Genomic DNA, 14,820 nt, shown 5'->3' on the forward strand with positions numbered 1-14,820 from the left:
AAAATATTCATAATGCTTCTATGATGTTCTATGGACTTTTCCAAGCGATTAAAAAAAATAGAGTAGAGATGGGGTAAATTGATGAAATAGTGACAGTAATCGAATATAATCGATTATTGAACTCGAATGATTTAAACATTTTTTACTATAGTTTTTATCTAAGTAAGGTCTAATATTTTTCCACGATATTTTATGTTCTTACTTAAAAGTTTAAAAGTTGATGATACGTAATAAAAGTAGATGTGTAAGGGATGAGGAAAAGTATCGAATACTTACAAAAGCCAAATACCTTATCAGTACTAATTTCCGATGAGTACCTAATGTATTTACCATAAACGAATATGATTATAATAAAAGTATCTACCCAGGAATCGATCCAGCATCGATTATTTTTTCATTCAAGCATAGGTCGGAAGTAAGGAACATTGCACTAGGTACATCTCTATGGCGCATGCGCGCTGGACTGGAGGCGCGCCGGCGCCATGTTCAATTTTCCGCCGAAAAGTTTGCCGCTATTCTTTGAAAGTCTTTTTGTTAAGTCTTTACATTAGAAAACAAACATCTTTTATTAAATTATTATGTTTGTATTTGCAATATGCAATTGGAAAATCGATAAGGTAAGCTTGTGTGCGAATTATTTTAGGAAATTACGTAAAATGGAAATATTTTTATGTTTTTATCAGTAATTTGGCATCAGTTTAGTTACTAACCTAGGTTTTTGTTCTAGCGTTTTCGTTTCTAAACTCACTAAGTTTTGTGAAAATGGGTACCAACTTATAAGGATAAGCTTAATTCTGTCAACTATCCATACAATTTACCTACTTACTTTATTTTTCAGTGACAACAACAAGAAAATGAAAAAATCTACCAGACCCCTAAACCAAACATGAAATGCAGTATACAGGACATTCATTTATCTGGGAATTCTGGGATAACAATATTACAACGGCCATCAGACCTCGAAGTAGAAGGATAATGGAAATAAAATACAGAAATGAAATTAGGCAATTGTGTATATAAGTGTTATAAAAACTCAACCGTCGTGTGTGTTATTTTATTCACCCAAATAAAGTTTTACGTCTACAAATTTCTTTCTTTCTTCTTTTATAAAGAGTAATAAGTAGGTAGTATCTAGTAGTAGTTTCGTAAAGTCAGGCATATCTATCCACACCCCTTTTATATTTAGGAAGAAAGTCGCTAATTCATCTTGATTTTATGGTTTGATGACGGCATCGGATGACACTGCGAAGGTGTGATGTAGTCATATTCCGATTTCCGAGGTACCTACCTATGTAAAATGTCATACTCCATATTAGGGGTTCAGCAAGTATTTTAATAATCCATATTTCGAGTTATCAAATCATCGATTTAGAAACAACATAGATATGTTACTCAAATCATACATAAAATATTGGTAAAAATATGTATCACTTACGTTAATAGCGATAACATAACACTGTTTTTTATCATTTCAAATATACATACTGTAGGGGAGACAGAGGTTCCCCCTACAGTATTTAGGTCGGGTCGTGATGGAGATTGAGTGAAAGACGCCTGTTACAAGTCTGTACAATCACTGCTTTATTTCTATCTTATTACGGTATTTAAATATATGCATTACGTGCATCAGCATCATTATTACTATCTAATGTTATTACTAACTAATCTAGTGTACGATTGTACGTGATAAACCGTACATGCTGCGAAGAACTAAGAAAGTATCACAAAGATAAATTAACTAGTGTGTCTAAATATAAGTACATCAACATTAAATTACAATTATACATTGAATAGGATTTTCTTAGTTTTCTCTATTTGGGACCCTGACTGGGGGGTCCTGTCAGTCGTTGCTTGAGGCAGCGGCTGCGGTGGCGGCGGCGGCGGCGGTGCGTGTGCCGGCTGCGCCACAAGAGGCGGTCGCTGCGTGGGCGTCATAGTCTCCATGCCCACAGGATATTGTTGTTGTCCTTGTCTACTGCCGCAACGCTCCTTAATGCACTTCAGTGTTCCTGTAATTATAAACAACATTAAAACAAGGCCTAGCGTTGAGTACGTTGCGGCATACTGATGTATGTCATGGTCTGTTATCTGAGCTGGGAATTCGCTTTTATTCTTCAACTCCCATATCTGCTGTTTCAGCTGCATCAATGCATTGTAGTGACTTTCAGTCGTATTGTCTGTATCTTGTACGGGTAAGACGATAGTCATGTTGTTGATATCGCTCAGTGTTGGAAGCGCTATTTTATTATTTATATTTATACTGCTCCGGTATGAGTTTTCTGTATAAATTGTGGCTTCGTCTCTTTTTATCGTGCATCCTTGTTGTAGGCCGATAATTCCTGTCGTGTTAATAACCCGTGACGTCATATGTTTCTGACATATTATTGTTATTCGATAAGTTCCGCAGCACACGTAAATCCAGCTGTTTTTACTTTTTAACTCGATCCACTCATTACTACAGGTCGATGTCCGGAATGTGCACTTAGGCAAATTGTTTTTTGCTAGGACTGCAATTTCGCATGGGTCATTGTGCTGGTGCATGTTATGAATGGGTTTGTTAATTTTGCATAAATAGCGATTCTGTCCCATAGTGATACATTGGCGAATTTCTTCATTCGTCAGCTGAATGTAGGTGTCCTTGATTATGTTGATGGCAAGATATTATGTTGTTGTAATTGCAGTTCTCGCCAATGATCCGGATATTAATGGAATGGGAATGACACGGTAGATTTGAAATTGGTCGTTATGTATGAGCGGTATTTGTACTTCCAAAATCAATGAGTTTGTTGTCAGCGCAGCTTTAACTCGAATAGCCTTATATAGCTCCGTAATATCACTGTACATATCATCCATGGGCAGTGATAGGTATTTTGGTATCTGTGATGATATTTCCCGCAATTCTCTTTTCAGTTGGTCCGCTGATAACACTCGTGTATCTAAGTGTCCTTGGTGTATATCTTGGAGTGTTTCTAGGACATCTTCTTGCATTCTCCGAAGTTTATTGATGATTATGTTAACAGATATAGAAATGGAATTGAAGTAGGTCATCATGGCTGTCTCCTCTGCTCGTATTTGCATATTCCTTAGATACTCGTTTGTTTGAAAGCTGTGTTCTTTTAATAAATGAAGCTGTTTATTTATTGATTCCTCGTTTCTCAGAATAATATTGTTATGTACTTCTAGAATGCTTGTATGATTCTTGAGCATAGTGAGTAAATGTTGTTCGTTGACCTTGACGTGCTCAATGTCCTGTTGATATTGTTGTGCGAAACGATCGTCGAGAACTCCGAAGAGGCTATTAGCCACGCGTCCAACCCCGTCGAAGTATCCTCTTTTTATGCGTATCCTTGGTGTCGAGGACACCCCTTGTAGGATAAAATTGTTATGTTCTATATCTTGTAATTGTTGTTTAAATTCTGTTGTAATTGCTTCACAAACATTCTGGTGGTCGAATCTGTTGCAGATGTTTTCTATATATTGAACGTATTTATGGATGCTTTTTATCCCACTCCAGTAGCTGCTCATATTGTAATAAGCTACAACTGTCCAAGTATCGTGAACTGTGCTCAGTGTACCCATATCATCGTAGTACATGTTTCTTTGATTTTCAAACGATGTCATCTTAAATGTTTCTTGTTGGTAGGTACATGGTACGAGCATCAAAACGGTGAGAAAGGTGAAGGCGTAGTGGATCAAAGCATTTTTCCCACTCCCGTTGGGATGTCGTATCTTTCGATGTTGGATGTTTTGTGGGTCTGGTGTAGTAAGCTGAGACGGCGCTGGCGGCTGATCGTCTTGTTGTTCCGTAGGTTCGTAAACTGGTAATCTTGTTATCTTGTTAATGGGTCTTCGAAGTTCTCCCTTCTGGGTTTTAATGGTTAACACCCTAGTTAGGCCATCTGTTCCTGGATGAACTTCTGTTACTCGGCCGATTGGCCAATTCCCTGGTGTGTATGTTTCATCTTTGATTACGACGATGTCTCCCACAACTATGTTATCTGTTTTGTTTTGCCATTTGCTTCGTGCCTGAAGCGATTGGATATATTCCGTTGACCATCTTTTCCAAAAAGATTGTTGCATTTTTGTTGTGAGTTGCCATCTGTTTCTCAACGTTATCTGGTCTGTCAAGTCATCCTGTGGTATTGCTAGAAGCGGCTCACCAATCAAGAAGTGACCAGGTGTTAGAACGAGCTCAGCATCCTCTGGATTTTCTGTGAGACTGACTAGAGGTCTTGAGTTTAGACAAGCCTCTATGCAGGTGAGTAAAGTGTTGAACTCTTCATAAGTAAGCCGCTGCGGACCCAATACCCGCTTTAAGTGTTTTTTCATGGACTTTACGGCTGCTTCCCAGAGTCCACCTGCTGTTGGCCATGATGGTGCGTTGAAATGCCATTCAATCTGCATATTTGCTGTGGCCCTGTTGATTTGTTCATTGTTGAATGTATTTTCCTTCCTAAACTGTTTCTGTAGTTCTCTGTCGGCGCCTACAAAGCAAGTTCCGTTATCACTGAACATTCGACGGGGCAGGCCTCTCCTGTTGACCAGTCTCTTCAAACAGGCTATGAAAGATGGTGTGGATAAGTCCCCGACCAGCTCCAAGTGCACAGCCTTGGTAGCCATGCATACGAATACTGCGATATATCCCTTGGTAGTAGCGACGCCTCTTCCTTTGTTCGTTTTGATGTCTACCGGCCCAGCGTAGTCAACACCACAATTGTAAAATGGTCTCGCTGGTGTCACTCTAGACCTTGGCAGATCCCCCATAAGCTGGCACTCTTTGTTGTTATGGCGTGCGCATTTGACACACTGCCTCAGCTGTTTCTTGATGACGGTCATTCCACCAATGATCCAATACCTTTGTCTTATATAGCTCAAGGTTAGACGAGCTCCCCCATGTAGTGTTATTGCATGGGCTTCAATTATTAAAAGTTCTGTAAGCTTAGACTTGGCTGGTAGAATTAGTGGATGTTTAGCATCATAGTGTAATTCTGAATTTTTCAAGCGCCTGCCCATTCTTAAACACCCATTTTCATCCAAAAATGGGTTAAACTGGACTATACTGCTGCTGGGGTTGATACGACCTTTTTTCTTTATCGTGTTCATTTCTGTTTGAAAATGCTCGTGTTGTATTTCTTTAATCATATAATTTCGAGCCGCTCGCAATTCTTGCAGCGTCAGATGCTCCGGTTTCGATGCGGCGGCGGTGGAGGCGGCAGGCCGTGTATTTGTTATGAATCGCATAATTCGCGCTAATACACGCGTGACCTTCGTAATACTACTGACCTTAGTCAACAAGTCATTAGTTATTCCTGTTTGTTTTGTTTCAGTTTGTGCAGTAAATGCTGATAATGTTTTGACTTCCTCTGTAGTATAAATGTTATTCTTTGCGTCGGCCTGTAACATTGTTTCTATGTTTTTAGGCCCGCTCCACCAGAGTGTAAACTTGTTGAGCTGGTTTGGTAGTAGACCTCTCGATGCACAATCTGCTGGGTTCTGATCTGTCTTAACGTGCCTCCACTGGGCCGCTGGCACTGTTTTCACGATCTCTTGAACTCTGTTAGCTTCTTCCAACGCTTGATATCTCCTTTCAGCCATCCCAGTACCACCATGGAATCAGTCCATCCATATATCCTTAAGTTGTTTTGTTCGTCAAAACTCTGTTTTATTTTGTCAACCAAGCGTGCTAGCAATGCTGCTCCACATAGTTCCAATCGGGGCAACGATACTTGTTTGTTAATCGGCGCCACTTTAGTCTTTGCGGCGACTATTGTTATCCTGTAAGTACCGTCTTTCATCATCAGTCTGCTGTAGACTACGCAGGCATAAGCTTTTTCGGAAGCATCGCAGAAAGCATGGAGCTCAATTTCACCAATTTTACTCTCAAACCCAAGCCAGCGTGGGACTATAATTGACTTCAGGTTTTCTAGATCATCTTTCAGAATATTCCATTCCTTGGCTATGTTCTCCGGAAGCTGTTCATCCCATGACATCTTTGTTAACCATACTTGTTGGAATAATATCTTTGCCTTGACCGTTACAGGAGCCATCCAACCGATTGGGTCGAACAATTTTGCTACGTCACTTAACATGTTTCGTTTGGTTACAGGTTTGTTTTTGTTTGTAAATGTCTGTGCTGCACACGTGAACTTGAAGTTGTCCGTCTTTGGATTCCATGTTAAACCAAGTGTCTTTGCGTGGTCTGTTTCCGTGAACTGCAAGTTTCTTGGATCCCGCAAATCCGCAGCCAAGTCTTCTACTAGGCATTGTTTGTTCGTGGACCATTTGCGCAGGTTGAAGCCTCCGCCCTTCAAGAGTTGAATCAATTGATCTCGTGTTGTTCTAGCTTCTTCAATTGTATAGGTGCCGAATATTGCGTCATCCATGTAAAAATTGTTAAGTAAAATGTTTTTCGCCAGCGGAAAACGATCGCCGTCGTCTATCGCTAGCTGTTTTAGGGTTCGCTGGGCTAAATATGGCGCAGCCTTCAGGCCATAAGATATTGTCCCTAAGTCATACTCTGTGAATCCCTTGTTTGTTTCCCCCCAGAGTATTTTCTGTAGTGCTCTGTCTTCTGGATGTACCACGATGTATCTGTACATTTTCTCAATATCTGATGTATATACGTATGGGTACTGTCGCCATTTAAGTATGAGCAGTTGCAGATCGGCCTGTAGGTTTGGTCCATTTTCCATCAAGTCATTCAGGCTGAACCCGGAGCTTGTTGTAGATGATGCGTCGAACACAACCCTCAGCTTTGTTGTCACGGATTCACTTTTAATAACTCCGTGATGTGGTAAGAAGTAGCTTATTTTCGGCCTGTTGTTACTCATCGTCATATGACCCAGTTGTTCATACTCAGTCATAAACTTTTTGTAGCTGTCTGCAAAATGTTTGTTATGTTCAAACTTTTTTGTTAGCTGTTTATATCTTGCGATTGCTTGAGGTTTGGAGTGACCCAACTTATGCTGGTAGTCCGGCTTCATCGGCAGGCGTATTTGATATTGTCCGTTGGTCAATCGTGTAGTAGTTGTGGAATACATTTTTTCACAGAAGTCGGACGCGTTGATCTCTTGAGTACTGTTTATTTCTTCTTGTTCCCAGAATCTGTTGATATTTTGTAAGTCATTAATGACGACATGACAATGTAATGACTGGAACTTCCCACAAATTACCCAGCCCAGCTGAGTTTGTTGAGCTATCACCGATGATGTGTTCATTTTGATCAACCCTTCCATAATAAGCTCTGAATACATATCGGCACCCAGTAGAATGTCGATATTTCCCTTTATGTTGAATGATGGATCAGCCAATGCTAGATGTTGTAATGATGACCAGGAATCTTTATCGAATGACTTGTTGGGCAGCTTCTGGGTAAGGATTCGCATGACAATGGCCTTCATGTGGAATTTATATTCTCCGCGTATCGATTCACACGCCATGTGCACTTGGCCCTTGCATTTGTTTGTTGATGACGCCCCTAGACCAGTGACTACTGCATCCAGCTTGTTTTTCTTCAACCCTAGTCTCTGCACGGCGTCCTCTGTTATAAGGGTAACTTGGGACCCTTGATCCAGTAGCGCTCTTAACACCACAAAACTTCCATCTTGAGCTTTGACCTTGAGTTGGGCCGTTGCTAGAAGTATTTCATCTTGGTCATTACTCGTTACGTGCGCTAAGTGATGTTTTGCAGAATTGCTTGCCGTCGATTTCCTTATTTTGTTGCTGACTGCGTCGTGCAAATATGTGTTATGCTTTTCATTGCAATATTTGCATGTTTGTTTTGATGTGCATTCGTATCCATTATGGCTGAATAGACAATTTTTGCATATGTTTAGTTTTTCGACCATCTGCAATCTTGCATGCGGGTTAAGGTCTATGAACCCTTTGCATGAATACAATCCATGATTCTTATAGCAATTCGGGCATTCCCTGATGCTGGAGTGGTAAGCTGTCTGTTTATAGTTGTTATTGTAATTATTCTGATTCTGTTTGACTTTGACAATGGGTGCGGGTTTCGTGTTTGATTCTCTAACGGGAACGGCTCTTGTTGCTTGTTTGTTACTGGCCTCCAATGACATAAACTTATGTTCGAGGTAATCCAGGAAATCACGTATCTTTGGCAGGTCTCGCGGGTTCGGCAGGGATTCCATATATCCTTGAGTCGTTTCTGGGTCGAGCTTCTGCACCAGGATGTGTACCAACAATGGGTCCCAGGTGCTGATGTTGATATGAAGATTGCTCATCGCGTTTAGGCACTCCAGTGTAATGTCGTGGAACTTGCGTATCTGAGCCGCCGTCGGTTGCAGTATTGTTGGTTGGTTAAGAAGGAGATTGGCGTGATAGCTGAATAGCACTCTCATGTTGTCGTACCGATGTTGTAACATTTCCCAGCAAATGTCGTAATTATCGGCCTTGATATGTAGATGTTGCACTAGCCTTTCCGCATTTCCGGTTAGCTTTGATTTGAGATGCTGCATCTTGCGCGCGGGAGGTATCAAACTGTTGAGATGTATGGTTTCCGTGAATAAGTCCTTGAAAGTAGACCACTGCGAGTAATTTCCGTCGAACACAGGGATGTCTATCTTCGGCGTTACTTGTTCTTGGTGGACACAGTTCCAAAGCTTCTTGTTTATAGCATTCTTTGTTTCTTCAAATGTCTTCTCCATTTCCGCATACTCTCTTTCGTATTCCGCATGCTCTATCAACCCTTGTTTCCAAAAATAACCGTCGTATGCCTCCCAGCGCGAGGTGATTCCCTTCAACTTATCTTCCAGTTGCCATTTTTCTGTTAAAGCGTCTATGTCCACGCTTAGAATTGTTCGTGTCAAAGCTCGAACGTAAGCTTTACACTCGATGTCCTTTTCTTGTCCCCTCTGTTTAGATGATCCAGGTACCGGCGGTGGAGCCAAGGCAAGTTTTGGTACTGGAGCAGGGGACGGGCTACGCCCCGACATCGGCACGGATAATGACGACGCTGAACACGTGTCTATCATCATAGATGTTGTTTTGTACATTTTTTCCGCTTTCTCAAAAATATTTTTCTCGAAATACTCCCCTTCTCGTTTACCGGAGTCCAGAATACGCTCATGATTTTCAGAAAACGTCTTCCAGGTCGCCTCAAGACGATTGCGGCGCAACTCCAGGTATTCCAAAGTCTTCCTCGATGCCCCATCCTTCTTGAAGTTGTTGTTGATTGTTGTTATCGTTTCAAATAGATCAGACTGGCGCAGCACGAGTTCCTCATATGTTAATGACATGTTGAATTTCTAGTCGGTTGTTCACGACCCAATATTGTATTCTGTTCTGTTTTGTTACTCACAACCCGGGGCACACTTGTTCTGTTGTTCGCGACCCGATGTTGCTTGTTATGTTATGTTCTTCACAACCCGGGGCACTGTTGTTCGCGACCCGATGTTGCTTGTTATGTTATGTTCTTCACAACCCGGGGCACTGTTGTTCGCGACCCGATGTTGCTTGTTATGTTATGTTCTTCACAACCCGGGGCACTGTTGTTCGCGACCCGATGTTGCTTGTTATGTTATGTTCTTCACCACCCGACGCACCCTTGTTATGTTATGTTCTTCACCACCCGACGTTGTTTGTTATGTTCTGTTCTGTTTGTTTGTTTGCGACCCGATGTTGCTTGTTATGTTCTGTTCTTCACAACCCGGGACACACTTGTTCTGTTGATGTTAGTGGATAGCGACGTCCGTATATCCACTGGTTCTGTTTGCAGCGTCTTGATAACTCACGTAGTAACGAAGTCTTTTAACACTGCACTGCTCGAAGGACCAAATGTAGGGGAGACAGAGGTTCCCCCTACAGTATTTAGGTCGGGTCGTGATGGAGATTGAGTGAAAGACGCCTGTTACAAGTCTATACAATCACTGCTTTATTTCTATCTTATTACGGTATTTAAATATATGCATTACGTGCATCAGCATCATTATTACTATCTAATGTTATTACTAACTAATCTAGTGTACGATTGTACGTGATAAACCGTACACATACTAAGTTAAGGTTTTCTAGGTAACCATGTTTTTTTCGTCAACAATTATCGTGTCATATTAAGATTCCTAGAGGATATTTTGTACCGCCGAATTAGGTTATAAGCTTGTCACGTTCATCATTATTATTATGTAATCAAGCATATACTTCAAATGTTATTATTTGTAAAGTTATAAGCTAAAAATCATGACATAGTATTTTTCCTTATACCGAGGGTACCTCGGAGTTAGGAACAACGTATAAAAATCAGGCCCTTATACCGAGGTATTTTGTTTTTGAGTTTAAAGGGGTTAAATTAGTTTAAAAAGAGTTAAAATTTAAATTTAATGTAAGTATAAGAATATAATAAACTAAATATAAACTATTTACAAAGTTGAACGTCGTATAAATATTAAAAAACACAATTATTAAATATGGCTGGCCTTACGTAAGCCGGGTCGCGTTTGTATGAAAAACATGGCGGCGTTGCCCTCACGGCACATTACATGAGTTTTTAGTAATTTTAGTCAATTTTAAACATATTTACTACATCAAGTAGTTTCAGTTAAAGATAATGAACGATTAAATGTAATTTTAGAGTGTCCAAACCTATTAAAATAAGTAATAATCATGAAAATAAATATAACACGAAATAAGGACGCCATTTTGAATACCGCGAAATATGGACTCTCTACCTTAATAACAAAAAAAACGATTGAAGACAACATATCCAAATTTTATTACAAGAGCAATTACCTCGATTTTCGTGTGAAAAAAATACAACCACTTCCCTTAACCAATAATAAAGCCAATCCAGTGCCATCGACCTCCCTCAACAGAGCGTGCCAATTACAAAGTTCCCAACAAGTGGCAGCCGGCACCTGCACCCATTCAGCACCAGCGAACAAGCACAGAGAGGTAATGAATGGAATTGATCCAGCGAATTTCGTCGCGACGTAAGCGCTGTTTAGTAAAATATTTTATGGATATTGTATTATATTATACTAGCTGTTCCCGCGAGCTTCGCTTCGCCCTAAAAAGTTTTCCCGTGGGAATTCCGGGATAAAAAGTAGCCTATGTTCTTTCTCACGGTCTAGACCATATGTATACCAAATTTCATTCAAATCCGTGCAGTAGTTTTGGCGTGAAAGCGTAACAGACAGACAGACAGACAGACAGACAGACAGACATACACAGTTACTTTCGCATTTATAATATTAGTTAGGATGAGCCCGTAATTTTGAAATGTGAGGTAATTTCGGTTAAACAGTTTTGGGATTTATTGCAAATGGATTACTTAATTGTATAAATCGTAAAGAAATTAAATGCAAAAAGATGGAGAAATAGAGCTTATTAGGAATAATACTTCAGAGACTATAGCTAGCATCATCATGGATATTTTCAGCCACGGAGCCATACACTTGTCCACATCTTTATTCATCCCATGACTACTGGTTTGTAGTTTGTTCCATGATTGGTGATCCTCTAAGCACCTACCTTTTTATGGCGCCGAAGATATTCTTTGCAGATATGCAGCGAGCGCAATGCTATGAGGACCAATGAATATGATTGGTGCATCAGTAGCAACGTAGCACATCTCTGGTGGAAAATAACCCTAAAAGTTACAGTATATACCTGTTTTCCAAGGGCTTGGTGACAGCGGCGTGGTAGGGGATGCTGAAGTTGAGCGAGAAGTGGACGGGCTCGCCCGCGCCCTCCGCGCCCTCGGGGGCCACCTGGGAACGGAACTTTCATTACTACTTACTCCATTTAACTAAACAAACTTCCTGTGGTTTACTGGGGTGTTGGGGAGATTCATTGTGTAACCTGACTTAAGGACGGATTAAGAAAACTGGTGTAGATCTTTGCAGCGCAGCGAAGCTCCTTACCAGTTTTTGAGTCAAAAACTACTACTGCTATTCACATTTGCAGGGAAATAGCGTAGTCCAATTTATTAATTAAGTTTATTTGAACCGCAAAACTAAAACAAAGTTGAAGCGACAAACATACCGACTAAATTAAAGATATTAAACAAACTTTACTGTTCTAGTAAATCTAATTATATCAAAGGAAAACTTCCTTAAAGGGTAGACTTTATACGCTCCACGGTTTCAGCCTCGTTTCTACACGAGTAAGTAAATAATGCCTCCTTACTGCTAAAAATATTATGTATGTAGGTATAGTGGATGCCGCCTTACACATAAAACATGCACTAGTAAATTTGATATCTTACGGCTTACGTAATAAGAACGGATCATTGGTTATATGGTTGTGCTACCGAGTTCCTGACTCCCACTGTACAAACTTGAGTGGTCTATAAAACTTAGGCTTTTAACGTTATACCTACTCGTATCTATATTTATCGTGGACGGAGCACGGCGATGGCGAGTCGAGTGATTCAATAAAAACTTTTATGGCCAGGGTGTGAAACTTTATACCTACTTGGCTGCATTAAATGTAACATTAAGCACCTTTATCACCGGCATGAATCACGATGTCTTGAGACAGAAAAATACTGGCGTGTTTATAGGTATAAGTACCTACTACATTACATACAATGTATACTGTGATTATACAGGTTGTTGCAAAAAGAATATACTTATAGTAAGCTGAAAGTGGGTGACTCAGGGGGTAATACTAAACAACTTTTGAAGGTTATTTTTTTCGTGGATTTTCAATACTTGTAGCACTAAATTTGTTCGGAATGACCCCTTAAGTCACCCTCTTTGGGCTTAGTATAACCTTTTTGCAACACCCTTTGTATGTTACGTGAATTTAGTGATTACTGCCTTAAAATAATCAAGGGTTGGGTATAGATCTTCTAATCTAATAGAACACGGAGGTCCCTGCCATCACAACACAAGTCAGTAAGTACAGGAGATCGGACTCCACTGACCCACAAACATGCAACGTGCATTAGGTACAAGGTATCTCTGTCAACGCAATCCCGACCCGTCTCTGTAGATTACAGTTGCATATTCATGAATTTAAATAGACCAGGTATTCTGGGTTACTGTTTACGTATCTTCAACTCCAACATATTATAATAAAATCTAAATGATATAGAAATTAAAATATTACTTCTTCACATCCTCACGCCAAACTTATGTTCTACTATTATTCGTATATTCTACATTTGTTCGTATGACCAAACAAAGTTTGTATCCGACGTTGCGTTGCTCAGAAAGAGCTCTTTTTAAAAAATCATACTTTCACGGACATTCTAGGGTAAAAAACTGATACCTTTTGAGGTACGGAACCCCAAAAACGAGACTAAAATATTGTGATAAAATAATGTAACTCACCAACACAGCTAAACTGGCCACGGGCTGCGACTCGCTCCACATCAACACGTCGGCGTCAGTGGTCTTCCACTCAAGCAGCGCGCCGCCCGCCACCAGCCGGCCCTGCAGCTCATACGGCTCCTCTTCGTTGAAGTAGCTCACCTTGGGAGTTACAACACCATTAAATTTTCACACACATGAGGTAGGTACTAGACGATCACTAGAAACTAGCTAGCACTAGCCTATCTTTATCCATGCTACCTGTCTTGAACTCGTGAAAATATTGGATATAAATATATTATGACCTTTCTCAAACAGTTCACTAAGTCAGATGTTAGTGATGAACATGAATATGTTGTACCTAATACCATTATGAATCTCCAGCGAAGTTAGTATCATATAATTATCGCCTAGAAAACAATTGAATATCGCACTAAATAACCACCTATCTAACCAGTAGCATACCTTATTACCCAGCTCCACAATGCGAAGACTCTGCGGTATATTGACATCGTATTTGAAGTAGCGATCCTGGTCCCGAGGCGGGTCCACCCTCGCGGAGTGGTCCCGGAGGCGGTACACCTGGTGAGAGGCCGAGGACCTCACACCCACTTGGAGGGGAACCGCTGAGGAGATGTGGAGCGAGAAGCGACGCGCGTCTTCGGGAATGTCGAGGATTGACGACCAGTCTGTCGGAGATGTTCAAGGTGAAATGCTAATAGGGCCAGGTTATAGGCTTACGTTATAGTCTCTCGGTGAGAGGTTCTATGGTAAGGGTAAGCTTGGTCCATGGTGAATCTGCTCGTATGTCGTTATTGTCACGGTCACGTGTCTCTACATTATTATGAGAAGGATCCGAATAGTCATCGAACCTACTCCTATAGTAAAAACCCGGCTTTAATAAAGCTCAGAGTTTAATAAAGTTCTAAAACATAATAATCTTATGACATGAAGGATGGATAAAGGCTTTATTGAATGTCGACTGCGCTGGAGTATGCAGCTAACAATAGCATTCCAATTTCTTTGGAAAGATTTTTATAAATCGCGAACAAAGCCTTTGTGCATTTTAATGGCGTATTTTATGTACAAGATATTTTTAATTCAATAAAAGCAGTGACAGTTCAAGGGTTTTGCTAAAAGGTAAAGGTTCAAATCCGTCAAGGCAAAAGGTCAATAAATTCAAAGCTTTCAAGTTCAACGAGATTAATTTTAAAACGGTGTAATTTTCTGGTTATTTATAAATATTTAACGGAATAAATTAAGGTATTTAAATGCAGGACTTTTACATCCCATTCGATATTAAATAAACTTTATGCATTGATCTTAATCTGAAACAAAACTCGAGTGGAAAGCAAATAAATAGTCTGTATGGGTCCCATTAATCCTTAATTACCATGCACATTGTACTTACTACTTATACAATATACAGGTTGTTGCGCTATAGTAAGCAGAAAAGAGACTCAGGGTGTCATTCTAAACAACTTTTATTCTACTCCTTTCGGAAATTCGCGAAAAAAATATTTGACCCTAAGAATTTTAGCTAGCT

The 14,820-nt window shown here is 40.2% G+C and overlaps 1 protein-coding gene across 1 annotated transcript in view; it reads right to left on the reverse strand.

The window, feature by feature from the left end:
- Positions 1-14,820, reverse strand: part of LOC125488965 (A disintegrin and metalloproteinase with thrombospondin motifs 3-like) — a 30,703-nt gene that overhangs the window by 15,515 nt on the left and 368 nt on the right. Inside the window, exons 3-5 of the mRNA XM_048623084.1 lie at positions 13,740-13,963; positions 13,296-13,436; positions 11,626-11,726 (exon numbers count right to left, since the gene is read on the reverse strand). Coding sequence (XP_048479041.1) covers positions 11,626-11,726; positions 13,296-13,436; positions 13,740-13,963 — 466 coding nt within the window. The remainder of the gene's footprint in view (positions 1-11,625; positions 11,727-13,295; positions 13,437-13,739; positions 13,964-14,820) is intronic.

The sequence above is a fragment of the Plutella xylostella genome, chromosome 9 (genome assembly GCF_932276165.1).
Source record: "Plutella xylostella chromosome 9, ilPluXylo3.1, whole genome shotgun sequence".
Lineage (NCBI taxonomy): Eukaryota > Metazoa > Arthropoda > Insecta > Lepidoptera > Plutellidae > Plutella > Plutella xylostella.